This window comes from Pagrus pagrus (assembly GCF_965226575.1).
Source record: "Pagrus pagrus genome assembly, chromosome: 20".
Lineage (NCBI taxonomy): Eukaryota > Metazoa > Chordata > Actinopteri > Spariformes > Sparidae > Pagrus > Pagrus pagrus.
In genome coordinates, this window is record NC_140207.1 from 12471450 (window position 1) to 12487461 (window position 16012).

The 16012-nt window shown below is 38.3% G+C and overlaps 1 protein-coding gene across 2 annotated transcripts; it reads left to right on the plus strand.

Annotated features, from left to right (window-relative positions):
* The first annotated feature begins 1895 nt into the window (after positions 1–1895).
* On the plus strand, positions 1896–15932 carry sgk3 (serum/glucocorticoid regulated kinase family member 3). Of its 2 annotated transcripts, none has more exons than XM_084341085.1 (17): positions 1896–2163; positions 7749–7931; positions 8128–8211; positions 8387–8459; positions 8614–8689; positions 8897–8972; positions 9613–9662; positions 9805–9862; positions 10229–10312; positions 10411–10542; positions 11041–11153; positions 11631–11667; positions 12132–12218; positions 12544–12639; positions 13891–14046; positions 14236–14325; positions 15036–15932. In XM_084341085.1, the coding sequence occupies exons 2-17, from the start codon at positions 7836–7838 to the stop codon at positions 15204–15206; spliced, it is 1479 nt and encodes a 492-aa protein (XP_084197211.1). In that variant the 5' UTR covers positions 1896–2163; positions 7749–7835; the 3' UTR covers positions 15207–15932. The 2 variants fall into 2 exon arrangements, with proteins under 2 accessions (XP_084197211.1, XP_084197212.1); XM_084341086.1 differs by having other exon boundaries at positions 1896–2158.
* Positions 15933–16012: the final 80 nt, after the last annotated feature.

Below are 16012 nucleotides of genomic sequence, written 5' to 3' on the forward strand. Positions count from 1 at the left end.
CAATTGCTTCAAAAGGCCAATGCCTTTGAATTGACACTACTTATTGTTGTGCCTTGTAAGAGATGTAAATTATTATAATGATTCACATAATACTTGCATCATAACTGAGAAGACTGAGATTCATCTAAAACCTATTATTTACAGCATGAATGACATAATATTTCCTTTCGCTTTGACAGTCATCCTGCATTATCCACAGTACATTCTGCAGCTCCTTTTAATTGTGTTTTGCTGACACCTTGTGGACAAAACTTTGGCTTCTGTTTCATTCACATAAAGGCAAAAAAACAAAAAAAAGAACTACTTCTGAAAAATGTGTTTGGTTCACATGCTATCTTAACATTCCTGTAGATTTTATTGCTTTTATTTTATCACAACACATCTGGTTTTTATTTGCCAACGCACTGTCAGCTCTAAGCAGGTAGGTTAACTTAGGACACAGCCTTATTTTATGGGATCGTGGTGCAATGCGTCTATATGGATTTTGACTCGGCTAATACAAGACCAAGTTATAGATTACATATGGTACTTTTCGTTACTCGAAATAATTAAGTATCTCATAATTCTTCCATATTATGTCATACTTGTCACGCGTAAATTCATTATTGATTTAGATCGTATGATTACAGTACTGTATCATAATTTAGACGTGGTCATAATATTGTATTTACCATTCATAGTTTTTAATCTGTTCATTTGATTTTCTTGCAGTAAAATGGACAATGGGGGGATTTTTAGATAATAGGCATGTCCTGCCTTTCTACCTGTAGGTGACACTGTTTAACTGGTTTAATTCTCAATTTGTTGTCATTCCTGAGTGTAAAAGTAGCTGTGTGAAGCACACCACAACACGACCGGAAGTCTGTCATTTCCTTTTAACCATGCTTTTAAACTAAAAGCACGAATTCTGCTAATCCTAAACAAATAATGATTAAGGACTGTAATCACAAAAACATTGTACAGTATTGTAATGTGTTTTTTGTTATATTTCCTCATGTAACTGCTAGTACAAACCACAAAACTAAACATATTCAATTTGTAAGGACTTCCATTGTGTTTAACTTGAAACCTTAGGTAAAGATCAACCATTTTGCAGAGATCAGAATGAAAATTAATTTAAAAAGCCTAAGGGTCGTGGTGGTGTGTATGGTTTTTGGTAAACTAATTAATGGCACATCAGTGTGTTGGCCTATTTTTGTCAATGCACCAATAAATTACAATCTCACCTCAAGAGTGTTGTAATGTAGACACGATCCTTTAAACAAGTTAATTATTACCTGATCTTGAAGTCCCGTCTTTAGATTGGCCCCATGTACTTGATCATGTGTTGTTTTGAAGCCCAGATAGTGTATTATCCTACATAAATCAGTCTCATTGGTTTACCTTTAATTGAGGAGACACATACACAAGCCATTATAAGCGGAATATATACTCACATTATTAATCTAAAATTAGATTAATAATATTGATTAATGGGTATTAATATGTTAGTAGCATATAATGACGATGCTAATTGCAACTAATGCATCATCATGCATAAGTGGATTTTACATTTTATACTGTATACAAAACCTTAATCTGCAGAGTAACTAGAGCTGCTCTTTTGTCATTTTAGACAAGCAAAAATGTTTTTTCACTGAAATGTTGAGGTATGACATAGCATGAGAACTGTCATACTTGACTAAATGTAGATAGATAGATAGATAGATAGATAGATAGATAGATAGATAGATAGATAGATAGATAGGAAAAAGAAAACCAACAATAAAATGAAAACTGAAAGATCAGTGAACAAACAACAAACTCAAGCAACATCCCACCACTTGGTTTCCTCTAGTAGTGTGTGCTCTGGTTTTATTTTGAAATGCAGCACCGGAAGCAGCCTCGTGCACTCTGCCTGGTGGTTGCAGTTGTGAGGTCCCGTGACAAATTTCATTGGAACTTTTTACGGCCAGGAAAGACTGATGTTTCCTGCTTCTCTCTCACTTGACTTTACGCTTATGGGCAGCAAGAAACCACACTCTCAGTTTGGGGGTTTGGGGGCTTTTGTCCGAGCCGCAACTTTGGGAAATGTTCGATGTACTGGCAGTTTAAACGCTGAAGAGCGAAACATCCTCACTGGACCAACGGAAATAGATGAACCCCGCGTCCAAATACTGTAAGGTACGTGATGTTCATGTCAACGGCACCTTGTTGTCGCTGAATTAACGTTGGCTAGCTGTGGGGTAATATCCACCTAGCATACGAAACTCTGGTGTCAATGTGATAAAACGTTGTTTTTAGGTAACAGTAGAGGGATGGCGGTTAGCTATCACACACTTTTAACTTTTTCTTTTCGAAGACAACACAAAACAGGAGTTCAACCGAAGCAAAATAACACAAATTAAGTTAGGTTAGCTACTTTGCTGTGAAGCACGGGCGAGAAAATGAGATACTATTCAAGTGTGAGCTTTTGCTGTGTTGTTTACGGTTTGTGTTAAACACGGGGACTTGTTGGAGCAAGTCAGACCTTTCATTCCGTGTGTGTGTATGTGCGTGTCGGTATTTAATTTGTGTCTCTGTGTGTTCAACTCCTCCCTGCTCCGCCTCGGTTTTTTCCCCCTCTCCTCAGCTGGAGAAGGTAACGCTTTTTTTCTGTGATACACGTGATCAGTGCTGAGATTTTAAAAAGTTGTAAGTAGTACACACGCAGCCTCAGGTGAAACCCATTGTGAGCTCACCAAACGGTTCAGCCAAAATTAAACAGAAGTAGGCGAGGCCTTTTTAGTACTGCGCTCCAGGGACATGTTGTCCACCCCCATGTAATTGGCTCTCTGAGTGTAGAAAATATGTGTCAGACCTTATAGGCTGACAAACCCAAGTGATGTTGGGTGTTGATTCAGCTGTGTGGTATGGACAGTGGCACACGACCATTTCTAAGTTGGATGATGTGTTTATGTGTTTTGCTAATGTTTCCCAATGTTGACAAGAAGGATGCTTTTCTTAATAACCACTCTGTCACAATCCGTTCTGTATGTGAAAATCAGCTTACATTACATTTTGATTTGGGGAGGTTTATGGCTGGTGCCTTGATGTAACAGGTACGGATGTCCGACCGATACTCGACTTTTGGGGCAGATGCCTATACCGATATTGGGGTTTAAAATATTCCTATATCAATATATCGGCTGATGTACGCACCTTTCTGCAATGATTCCTAAAATGTGGCCATCAAACACTTGTGACAGAGTTATGCAATGGAGGCAGGATGTTTTACAGTTTGACAATAAACTTCTCTTGTCCAAAATTACATCAACACACAGAAACGGTAAACTCTACTGGGTACTGGCTGTATTTTCTGCATTATAATCTCTGTAAACACAAAGTTTTCAAATTGGCACACATTGGACAATGTACACACCGATACAATACATCTGTGATAGAGTAACATTGGGCAACTGATGTATTGGTTAGGTCCTGTAACAGGTATCTTTTAAGAATATGTTTTATCAAACACTATTTAAGAGCTCTAGTAAGTGAGAAATGTGGCGTGGGATTTCAAAAACTTAGGCTTAGCCTTGTCCATCAGAAGCATCTTACGTTCAGTGATCTAATTTTGTCGTGCACAAGTGGTTTCAGACCTGTTTCTAAAAGGAAGTAAGCGCCACAGTTTGCAGACAGTGGATGTCTGTGAGCTGTCTGGACGGTCAGGTTGGGTTAGGAATTTGTCCAGATGCTGAGGTTGGTTGCACGTAGCAGGGTTGACTGAGTTCATGCCCCTCACACACTTCTCCAGCTGCACTTCCTCAATCAGAGATCTGTCTCTGTTGCATCATAATGAGATACCTCAAACCCGAATAATGTTGATGTCATTCAGTTGTATCGCACACAAAACAGATGTCAGGTGTATTGTCAAAGTTTTATACATTTTATGCAAATCTAAACAGATTATAATGAATTTATTTGTATTAATGTGAAAGTACCTGGTCACAAGAACCCTTATAAAGGAGAGCTGATAGATTGTCTTCCTGTGTCAGGTCTTTGTGTGGTTATCCACAATAACTAATTCGGCTTGCACTGTTCTACGTTTCGGTGTTTGTCAGTGGATGCATGCCTGATTGAGCTTTCATATCTGATTTCCCATTGTACGCTGACTTCTTCCTTGTTTTCTCGCTAAAATTGCTTGTCACGCTTGATACACAGCCACACACACACACACACAAAATATATTCAACATCCTCATAGGATATCCACAGGCAAGGATGTGTGTTTGAGCTAAGCAGGAAGAATGCTATTTTTGATCCGCTGTAGTAGTCTGGCATATTTGTGCCTGTCAGCACAAGTTAATTCATGTTGTGGCATGAAGGCAGGGCATGCTGGGCTCAAACTGCAGCTCGCAAATGTGCTGAACATTAATCTTTAGTCATTATGTCTCTCTAACGCTTTGTTTTCGATCCTTATAACAAACTACTATTAGTGGGTGTGGTAAGCAGCAGCATTCCATATGAAGGAGTAGCCGTGTCAGCTGAAAATGCAAGTGAGTTGTACTAGATGCTGGCCACAGGTTATGTTTCCTTTGAACCAAAATATTTCAGGAATGTTAAAAAGCTGGTCTTACCCAGTGACGTACGGCATCAGTTAACCATGAAAACATGCACAGATGTGAGGCAGTTCAGGGAAATGGCAAACCGTTGTTTGTGCGTACCAGTCACAGTTCACTTCACCAGCTCTCCCTATTTAATAGCCAGGTTTTAAAAAACTAAAAGATCTGACTGTAGCTGCAACGATTATTCGATTTATTGCCAACTATTAAATTAGTCACCATGTTTGGACAATCAGATAATTGAGTTGAGAAAGCCATAAAAATTCTCTGATTTCAGCTTCTTTAATGTTAATTTTTTTCTGGTTTCTTTAATTTATTCAGATACTTTATGACATTAAACTCAGTATCTTTGGGTTTGGACAAAACAAGTCATTTGAGGACGTCCTCTCGGGCTTTGGGAACCACTGATCGACATTTTTCACCATTTTCTGATATTTTGTAGACCAGACAAATTGATAAATCAAGAAATTAATTGACAGTGATGAAAATCGTTTGTTGCAGCCCTACTAGAGTGGTTGGTAGAGGAGACAAGCATGGTAGTGTCAGCGAAAATGTGTCATTTACATATTGCTACTGTTGATTTTCCACAGTCATGGTGCTTTCAAGATTCAGTTTTAACAAGAACTGAAAGTAATCTTTGATCCATAAAACAGAAAATTAATCTGAAGTCAATTGAGAAGTTACTCAGCTCTCTAGTCCAATGAAGATAATCTTTCGTTTTATTTTTAACTGCTTCAAAATAAAAGAAAGACAGTTGTGATAGAAGGAAATGTTCATGCTATTTGTGTCTTTGTGGTTTGTCTTAACAAATGTGGCAAAATGAAACTGAAAGAAAATTAAAAATAGAAACAAAAGAGAAAGAAGAGACTAGTGATGAAGAGGGCATGAAGGTCCCTCTGATTGCACACATGCATTTTAAATAGGATCCGCTCTTTTGCTGTACCCTCACCCCAACGTGAGCGGAATGAGACTTCCCTGCAGGATGCATTCAAGATCAATACGCAGGCGGAGAAAGTCGACACAAAGCAGCTTTTTCCTCGTGTTGTGAGCAAACAACTGTGAGAGTAACAACGGTTGTGGTTAGAGAGACAAAAACTACTGAACAAACTGGGCTGATGTCACTAATGTCAAACAATGGACAAGTCAGGGCAGCAGACAATGAGCTTTGTTGTTGAAGAAATAGACGTTGCGTAACTCATGGTGAAGGAAGAGAGATAAAAGAGAAACACAGTGTTTACCCTGCACATAATAGTTTTATATCATGTCATCAGGTCAGTTGAATACAGGAGTTAACCTCTATTAAAACTGAATTCACTTATTAGATTGTTTGCAATTACTATGAACTTTGCCCTCCTTCTTTGCCTTCAGGGAACTTGGGTCCTGACCTTTCGTGACTACAAGTTGTCAGGGGAAGGAGTCTATTACACTTCAGCACTGAGCTTTATTTCTCTCTTTAAACGTTGGGGATGAACAACTCCGGGGGTCCTACTCTTAACCTATTGTGTAACTCCAGCTTCAAAGACCCCTGGAAGGTATTTAAAAATACCTTTCTACTGACCGGAACAAGGGAGAATGTCACAGACCCAGCATGTGTAAGAGAGCTGGTGCATGTGTGTCAGAGAGTGTTCACATGTTAGAGCGGGTATGTGTGAGATGAATGCATGTAGGAGAGGCTGCACAGATACAGACTTGTAATTCTCATGTGTGGGAGGTTGATAGCACCATTATTAGTCATTAACCAGCAGTATACGTGTTCTGGTCATTTTTATCTATTAAAGTGTCAGATGAGAGGGAGGATGTGATGTTCCTGCTCAGAGGAAGGAGTGAGTTAACTGGCTGCCCGGAGGGAGGGAGCCCGCCTGCTGTCATGTTGCAGCTCACTGACCCTCCTGTTGTTGCCAGTGCACGCTACAATCTTTCTTCTTCAAGAATGCATAGGGATCTCTAGAATAGGTGTTTAATCTTTCAATTTTTCTTTTTTTTTCGTAAATTGTTTTCTTTTTTGCTAAATGCCCACAGGAAGCATCTTTAAATCTGTCCATTTGCACACCAAAGAAAAAAATACGTTTTTTCATTCATGGCAAAGTGAAAAGGGCTTGACAGGTTGTCAACAGGGCTACAAACAACGTTTATTTTCATTATCTATTAATCTGACGATTAATTGATTAACCGTTTAGTCTATAAAATTTCAAAACAATGTGAAAAATGCTCATCACAGTTTCGCAGACACCTAAGAGACGCCTACAAGTTGCTTCTCTGGTCCAACCAACAGTCCAAAACCCAAATACTCTAACCCATTTACATATGTCAAAGAAAAGCAGCAAATACATACATTTAAAGGGGCAACAATTTGTTAATGAATCACTTTTTTTTTTTGGTCACATGTGAGCGGATTGTAACGTGATGTGAAAAATAAACCTTACCCGTCTCTCTTGGTTGCCTATACAAGCCTGTGGAGGATTTGTTTAATTTACTTAATACAGCTGGTCTGTGGACTTTCTTTGTGAAAGGACTCCAGTCGGATTTGATAGTTCTCGAGTGCCTCGTCTCAGTGCCTCTCTCCACTCTGCTAACATAGAGCAACACCAGCTAACGTTAGTTTAGAAATGGAGTCTGCTGCGGTCTGTGTTAACAGACAACAACAGAATTTTGTTTCTGAACTTTTATCAAGCTTTTAAAACATCTTTTTTGTTGTCTTAATAACTAAAAATACAAATAAAACTCCCAAGTAGTTAATTGCGGCTGTGCTGCATGACGCTAATGTTAAACTGGTCTCGGTTGAGGGCCCCAGCAAATAGATATTTAGATACATTTTGTCTCTTTGTACAAAAACACAACTTCAAATACAGACATTGTGGCAATTCCTAAAGCCATGTGTGATACTTGAAGGCAACCAGCTGGTGTTATTTTGTACACAGCTTTAAAAAAGCAGCCCGCTGTGAACCCTGCATAACTAGTGAGAACATAAAGGGTAAGATTGATGGATAAACTAGGCAAATAGGCAAATAAGTAACTAAAAATCAACTCACAAAGTTGTGTTCAGAGACAGATGTTTATCATATCAGGTGTGAGCAACATGACCACTGCAGACTGAAATGTGTAGAGAGCTGAAGAAAAAGTTTCACTTCCTGATTAACTGAGTCTTGTTCTCTTTTCTCCACCACAGCAGTGACCCAGGATGGGGATGGGCCAGTTGTATACTTGAAGTCTGATTCTGAGGAAGACACATCACTTTATGACCTTGCACCTTTGAATGCCTAAAGCTTTTAAGATGGAGGAGCAACCCAGTCTCCCCAATGTCAGCATACCCTGCCACGACGAGCAGAGGGACAAGAAGAAACGTTACACAGTGCGTGAAAAACTTCTGTTCATTGTTCAATTTGCAGTTCTGAGTAGAATCAAACCTACAGGTCAATTTTTGTTTGTCAGGCACCAAACACCTATAAATGTTGTTGCTGTAAAATAAAATCATATTTATTGATGATATTAGCATTTAATGCTACTACTCCTTGTGTTTACATGGACTTTCCTTGACTTTTTTGCAGGTTTATAAAGTCATGGTTAATGTTGGGCAACAGGAATGGTTTGTCTTCAGGCGTTATGCAGAGTTCGATAAACTCTACAACACAGTGAGTGGTGGAACAATGTTATTTTTGATTTTACATCATAGTACCTACACATTGATTTACTGTTGTTTGTGACAAGCTGTTCACATTGAAATGTAGAGAAGTTATACACTTGTGATCATAGGTGTTTCTTAGCCTGCAACATCATTTTCTCTGCTGCTCTCATCTTTTAATACAGTTAAGGAAACAGTTTCCATCTATGAACTTGAAAATTCCTGCCAAGAGGATATTTGGGGACAATTTTGACCCTGGTAAGTGTTCACAGTAAGCTAACATATCCTGTGTACATCAATACAGAATCCCCCTACCCCATGATAAAAGAATAAGTGCAGTTTATTCTTGATCCATGTTGCCTTCCCCTGTGTTTGATTGTATTTTTAAACAATTAATGCATCTGCCCAACAGAGTTCATCAAGCAGAGAAGAGCAGGGTTGCACGAGTTCATCAAGCGAATCGTCTCGCATCCACAGCTTTGCAACCAGTAAGTGTTCTCACTGCCATTATATAACATTGCATTGGTGACTTTATTAGGATTAATGGCTTCAATGAGCTGAATACAAAAGTCTAATGAGATCAAATGTGTTTATCCATGCTTCACACTTGGCTGAATTAGATTAAGAAGATGGAGAAAGTTCTGCTTTGTTTCCTTAATTTATTAAACTGCTTTGTCCTCTTTTAAAATTCACAGACCAGATGTTATGACGTTTCTAATGATGGACAAAATGCAAAACTTTTCTGATGCCTCTGAGGATGAAGACGACAAAGTAAGTAACTGATCAACCAATTTTGATCGATCAAATACGTTTTTTTGTTTTTCTTTTCATTACATTTTTGTTTACTTGCTGAGTACATCTTTTCATTTGATGTGTTGGATAGTCTAGATATATTGGAGCAGTAAGGTTCTTTACCTCTGTTTTTGTAAGTCAAGGCTGTTGCCAGAGAGGTGTTGATTCAGCTCTGTATCTCCATGTGTAGTTTGTACTTGTAACAAGTGATTAAATCAGCCTGGACTAAAACAAACAAAACACAGAAAGTAAAAAAAATCCCATTATACCCTTAGCACTTAAATCATAGCACTTATGTACTTAAGGTATCCTTGATAAATAGCAGCTACTATGCTCAGACGAGGGCTTGAAAATTGTTTCAATTTTTTCATTCTTACTTTATCGACGGTGATATGTTGTGGTTTCTTTCTTGTGACAAATGTACTTATTGTAAGTCGCTTTGGACAAAAGTGTCTGCTAAATGCCCTGAATGTAAATGTTATGTCATTGTTGTAGCACAGATAAAGAACTGAATTCTCAGATAAAGCAACTGTCCTTGCCATTTAATCAGTGTTGAGTTCTACCCTATAGTTGCGTCTTGATGGCTAACCTGGATAATGTTTTCTCTGCTGTTTTACAGAACAACTCTACCTCCAGAAACATTAACCTGGGACCCTCTGGAAACCCACAGTATGTTCGCTACTCAAATGCTCCTTAAGAAAATCTAATGTTTAAGCACAAAGCAGGCTGCCTTGCTATCTTTGCCGTTGTGTAATCACATACAGTACTTTTTTACGTTGGTGAAATTAATGTGCTAAAATTTTCATTTCAGTGCCAAGCCCACAGACTTTGACTTTCTAAAGGTCATAGGGAAGGGAAGTTTCGGGAAGGTATGTACATAACATAATACGGGAAAGTACAGTCAGTTTCTGTTCATCCCAGAGTGAGAATTCTCACGCTTACAAACTTATTTTATGGATCGGTTTAGATAAAGTTTTGTCATCAGTTTAGTAAAAAGTTTAATTTTGGACAAAATTGTCTTACAAACCAAAAGAATTTTGTTGACTGATGTGTTTTTGTTATACTTGAGTTCTTGAATTATGTTTAGAAACGTCTTGCATGTGTCAGTGTTTATTAAGTGGGTAGCAACAAGTTTTAGTTCTGCATGTCTTGGGCCTTTCCATGTAGGAAGTGAGAGTCAGATCTGGGATTCCTCTTGTTTACACTGCTGACGCTTTCTCGATCTTGTGATGCAGGTTTTCCTTGCAAAACGGAGACATGATGAAAAGTATTATGCGGTCAAGGTGTTACAGAAAAAGGTCATTCTCAACAGAAAAGAGGTAACTTAAACTATCAAGTATGACCCTGAACCTGTCATATGTCATGTTTCGGCAAATGTGAATTATAATTCTTCTACTAACTCACTTCTCCCAATCAGCAAAAGCACATCATGGCAGAGCGCAATGTGCTGCTGAAGAATGTGAAACACCCTTTCCTGGTCGGCCTTCATTACTCCTTCCAGACCAAAGACAAGTTGTACTTCGTCTTGGATTTCGTCAACGGAGGAGAAGTGAGTTGTTTCAGTTTTGTGAATAATGTGCTCACACAGAAATGAGTCACACAGTCACGAAAAGCTGAGAAAGGCAGTAACACAGGAAATATGTCATATACAGCTTTAATTAAAAAAAACCTCTGAGCTGCATTGTCACTGGTAAACACACCTCCATGTGTGAAAGTCTTATTAGAGATCATGACATTACTCAGAATGGCTCTTGACTGTGACTTGCTTTGTGGATCTTCAAGTGTGATCATCCTTTTTAAAGATGCCATGTATGACTGACTGTGTGAGAATGACTAGCAGTCTGTATTCAAGTAAATCTGCCTCCTGCCCGTCTGAATAATTTGACTACAAAGGCCAGCAACATGTGAATTAAATCAGATAAATATTTATACATCCCAGTCAAAGTTTTGGGATTTATTAGATTAAAAAGTCATTTTTATGCAAATTACTTCAGTATGATTGCCATGTAATTCATTCCAGTAATTGAATGGAACATTTTGATTCCAGCTTTTCTTCCATCTTCAAAAAGAGCGGACCTTCCCAGAGCCCAGGGCAAAGTTCTACATAGCTGAAATGGCCAGTGCACTGGGATATCTGCACTCTCTCAACATTGTTTACAGGTATGTTAAAGATTTATTTACGTTCTTAGTGTTAAGTTTCTTAGATGCTCTCAAGGACTGAACTAAAAGATGTTGTGTCAGTTAACAAAACTCAGGTATAGAGAATGTGATTTTTTTTAACAAGTTGCTGTTTCTACACACACTTACAAATGCCATGTAGTATACAATGTATAAAATTGGAGATAAGTTAACTTGAACGAAGAAGAATTTCTAGGGTTTTAACGACATGAAGTAAGAAAAGAAAATCACAGTCTACAATTACACACACATTTTTTTTTAAAGCTGATACTAATAATGGTGGGAAGAATATGTATAACACAAAACATTTTACTTCTTCGGGTTGCTGGTCAGTTTTTTTTTTGGTATGTGAGGTCTCAGTGGGGAAATTTAGACTTATGACCTCAGTCTTTTCAAATCCTGGCTAGAACACTGTGTCTTTTTTACTAAAAGTCATTCATTTGTGTTAATTTTGTCCAGAGACTTAAAGCCAGAAAACATCCTCCTTGACCACGAAGTGAGTATTCCTGTTTTTTCAATGATATATAATAAACAATAAATAACCACTATACCAGCAGTTACACTGAATATACCTGGATGGCACTGCTCCTAATTTGACAATACTCACTGAAGTGGCATGAACTACAGCGCCTGAATGCTGGCTGCAGATTCATTACATAAGACCATAACATTTACAGCACAATGTCATTTCATGTCTTTTCCGGTCATATTTGTACCACCGGTGAACAACAGTGTCATTTCCAGTTCCAGCTGGACAGAATGCGTGTGATTGGATTAGGTCCTGCTAATGATTTTTCTGCCTAGCCTTATTGAGAAAGTGAGGGAACGCTGAATGGGACTGACTGAGCTACGCCGCAGCCAACATTCCTGGGCAACAATAGAATCCTCAGTCCCCAGGGATAATGAGCTGCTTGTGTGGCACATGTTGTCTAAAACCGTCCGTGTGTCCTCTCTTTAAAGGGGCATATCATTTTGACGGACTTCGGATTGTGCAAGGAGGGCATTTCCCAGACAGATACCACAAATACCTTTTGCGGAACACCTGAGGTATGTTGGCTTTGGATGTTTACACGTCTGATTACTGATAATGTTGCACCAGGTTGTGCCAAAGAGGTCCCACCTTTAGTGTCAAAAAGTAATAATCATTAACAGGCATTTTGGAATAAAGTGTTGTTAATAATTTTACAAGCATGAGTCTATTCCATTAAGGGCCTGTACTGTTGTATGTGTATGTTAGTCACATTTTCCAGGAAAAAAATAGTGCTAATTGCTTTTATTAGCAAGAATAGTAGTTGATATACATATAGTTGGTAAATGTTAAGTCAGAGGGGAAATGTCAAAGCTAATTTTGTATTGTTATGTTTGTGTGCAGTACTTAGCTCCAGAGGTCCTGAGGAAGCAGCCATATGACAACACAGTAGATTGGTGGTGTCTGGGTTCAGTGCTGTATGAAATGCTCTTCGGCTTGGTGAGTTTTTACAATAAGCTGACTGTTTACTGGTTATTATCCAATTTGTCTTTGGAAGTGTTGACTACTTTAACAAACAAAGCTTTCTAGTTTTAAACGCAATGTACAGTGTCAAATTTGACAATTCCCTTTAGTGCTAAATGTCAAATAGTTCAGATAATATGCGAACAAATTTCTTTCACTTTTTCATAAACGCATGAAACTTGGTACACTTGTACAGTTTGGGCCCTGAACATTTTCAGAGATGAAGCCATCGCAAAAACGGCTCGTGGCGGCCATCACAGCCATTTTATTTTTTCCGCCATAGCTGAATGATTTATTTTGCATCACATCTCCTGAACCAAACATGATAACACAGAAGAGGTGTCATGTACCCCAATGTTTTGATGGTCAAGGATTAAAATAATACCATATACTACATGATAAATTGTTCAGGTGAAGAGGTAATGGTGAATTCTGTTATACTGTGAGAAGGAAACTAGAGACCATCTTGCGATAGGAGCACACCATCCATGTTGAGCCACGAGTACTCCGTAGCCATCATGACATTAATACATGAGTTCTCAGTAATCATGGGTCAGACCACACCTATCTTCAAACTCTGCCTTGATTTTGACCTCGACTACATACCTGTAAAGTTTAGTGACTGCATCTTGCACAGTTATGGTGCTATGACAATGACAAAATGTTTTCACAAACAGACATACCGGTTCACCTTTACAGATACTCGAGCTGTGGCCTCGCTCTCTCCTTTTCCTCCCTTAAGGTACCTCTATCTAGGGTACCTGATCACATACTTGTCTAGGAGGAATTCAGGATTGGTTTTATCACAGGATCACACCAGAACAAGGATTATATAGCAATAAACATGGTATAGTTCACTTGTTACACCAAACTCACTTCTCTAATGTAATCTTTTCCATTGCACCATTCACATCGCAGCAGGTGTGACCCCATTGCAAGATGGTCTCCAGATTTACCTAACCTCGTTTTTATCTCCACCACATACCTACCACACGCAAGGTCATATTGGGTGTCACGTTAGCCTAATCCCTGGACTGGCAGGGCTTGCCCCTCCCCTATTACCACCACTTAGGTGCCCTTGAGCAAGGCCCTTCACCCCAACTGCTCCATTGACCTGCAGATCAGACTGTGGTTACACTGTGCAACTTCAAGGTGTGTATTGCCTGGACTAAAAGCACCACACGTCACACTCACTTGCCACTACTTCCCTTTTCTTTTATATCCTAGCCGCCATTCTACAGCAGGGACACACATGAAATGTATGACAACATCCTCCACAAGCCATTGGCGTTGCGTCCTGGTGCGTCCAGCCCAGCCTGGTCTCTCCTCCAGGGCCTGCTTGAGAAAGATGGCCAACACAGACTGGGATCAAGGGATGACTTCGTGAGTGCTTATTTTTCAATGCACTTGTCCAAATACAGACCCTATGTGCAACAGAATTTCTTTTTCTTGGGCTCCCTCTGGTGGCTGATCTGTATACATCATAACACTGCTGCTAACAACTTACAGATGTACTTTTTTCAACAAACTTTTGAGAAATACGTAATCATGTTTTTTATTCTGCATTTTCAGAATGAGATCAGAGCTCACAGCTTCTTCTCCTCCATCAACTGGGATGACCTTGTACAGAAGAGGATCCCTCCTCCATTTACACCCAAAGTGGTAAGTATTTAGCAGTTGTTTCTTGCCCAGTAAACAAAAGAATCAGAAGACTGTAGATTTGGAGAAAGTTATATATTGTATTTCATCATATTATCACATCAGACAAAAAAAATGTTCTTCAAAGCAGAGTCCTTTATATGTCTGGAGGGGAACAAAAATACACTTTTACAGTTTATATTTTAGTTTATTCGTAAGGTAATCAGACTCGCATCAACATCAACAACACCAGTGTGGGTGGCAAGGTCTAAGATTTTACTGATAATAAAAAGTAAAGCAAGGTTTAGCTCAACAAAAACAAAGTAAATAAATGTAAAAAAAAAGCTCATTAGATACACTGAACCATTGAATGTAATTCATGTAAAATATACTCACACATAGTAGATTGAGCAGGTGTTTCTATTTAACAGCAGGTGCTACATAATTACACACCATCTTTTAAAACTACTTCATAAAATGCATTTTTATAGACTTCATTTCATATAATGTTTGGCATTTTCTTTAAGTTTCCTAATTTTTTTGGCCTTTATCTTATATATAAATATATGTATTTGATTGTTTTATCCCCATAAAGCACTTTGTAAAATCAAGAAAACTGTTGTCCATGTCCATTGTATGAAAACGAATATGCATTTTGTTTTGCATTTATTTCATGAATGCTTATATGACCCATATTTTTATTTCATTATTTCCTTCCCCCAATGTTTTCATAGAGCTCTTACGGTGATATCTCCAACTTCGATCCTGAGTTCACAGACGAGATGGTCCCCAACTCCGTGTGTTGGGCTCAAGAACATTCCATAGTCAACGCCAGTGTAATGGAGGCCGACGATGCCTTTGTGGGCTTTTCTTACGCCCCTCCTTCTGATGACTCTTTCCTATGAAACATTCCCAAGGAGGTCCTGAATTGCCTTAACCGCCATAACTTCTTTTGACTAAAAGGGAAGAATTTACACCATGGATGAACTTGTTCTATGAAGCCAAAGCAAGAAGCTGAGAGGAAAAAGCACTTACAACAGATTGTGGTTGGAACAAAGTGTGCCTGAAAAGTCTTTATATTTTACCAATTTGTATTTATATAAATATATATACATACATAACAGATTATATTTTTAAGAATTAAGGATATCCATCCTCTATTAATGTTATTCCTGGTGGTTTCTAAAATGAGCCTTTATAAAGCCTTAAATTTGCCCCTAAAATGAAATCAATAACCAGTTTTCTGACAAACTTGAACAATTCACTGGACTACAAAAATACCCTTTGACTGTCGGTTGGAAGTGTGTTTGTCCATGTAATTACTGTACAAAGGAACTCATGTATCATATTCATTTTAACTGAGCTGGAAATAGGGATTACTTGAGAGACCACTGAATACAGCATTTTGGTTTATAGGTCACCTTTGTTAAGATAAATGTCTTCTATGTCTTCAGTTACCTTTCAGTTTATCTTTGCAAGTACTGAGTGAAATGTTTTTATTGGATTGTTTGTGTTTATTGTTTGCTATCCCTTGCCTTAACACATTTGCAGAAATCCACGATGCTTTGCTTCGCCTGGCAATTAAATAGGCCTGTACTCCTGCACAGTAATAAAAACATTTTTTAAAAGTATCCTGACAGTGTCTGTGTATTTTAAAGTACTAATGCTTTTTAAAATGTATGAAATGAAATGAAAAATGAAATTTGTTATT

What these genes read in the sequence shown, in the direction of transcription:
- sgk3 (XM_084341085.1), top strand. Translation starts at nt 7,836, where the DNA reads ATGCCTAAAGCTTTTAAGATGGAGGAGCAACCCAGTCTCCCCAATGTC. An exon ending in TCGATAAACTCTACAACACA is followed by an intron (nt 8,212 to 8,386) that starts GTGAGTGGTGGA and finishes CTTTTAATACAG; the next exon opens with TTAAGGAAACAGTTTCCATC. An exon ending in ACATCCTCCTTGACCACGAA is followed by an intron (nt 11,668 to 12,131) that starts GTGAGTATTCCT and finishes CTCTCTTTAAAG; the next exon opens with GGGCATATCATTTTGACGGA.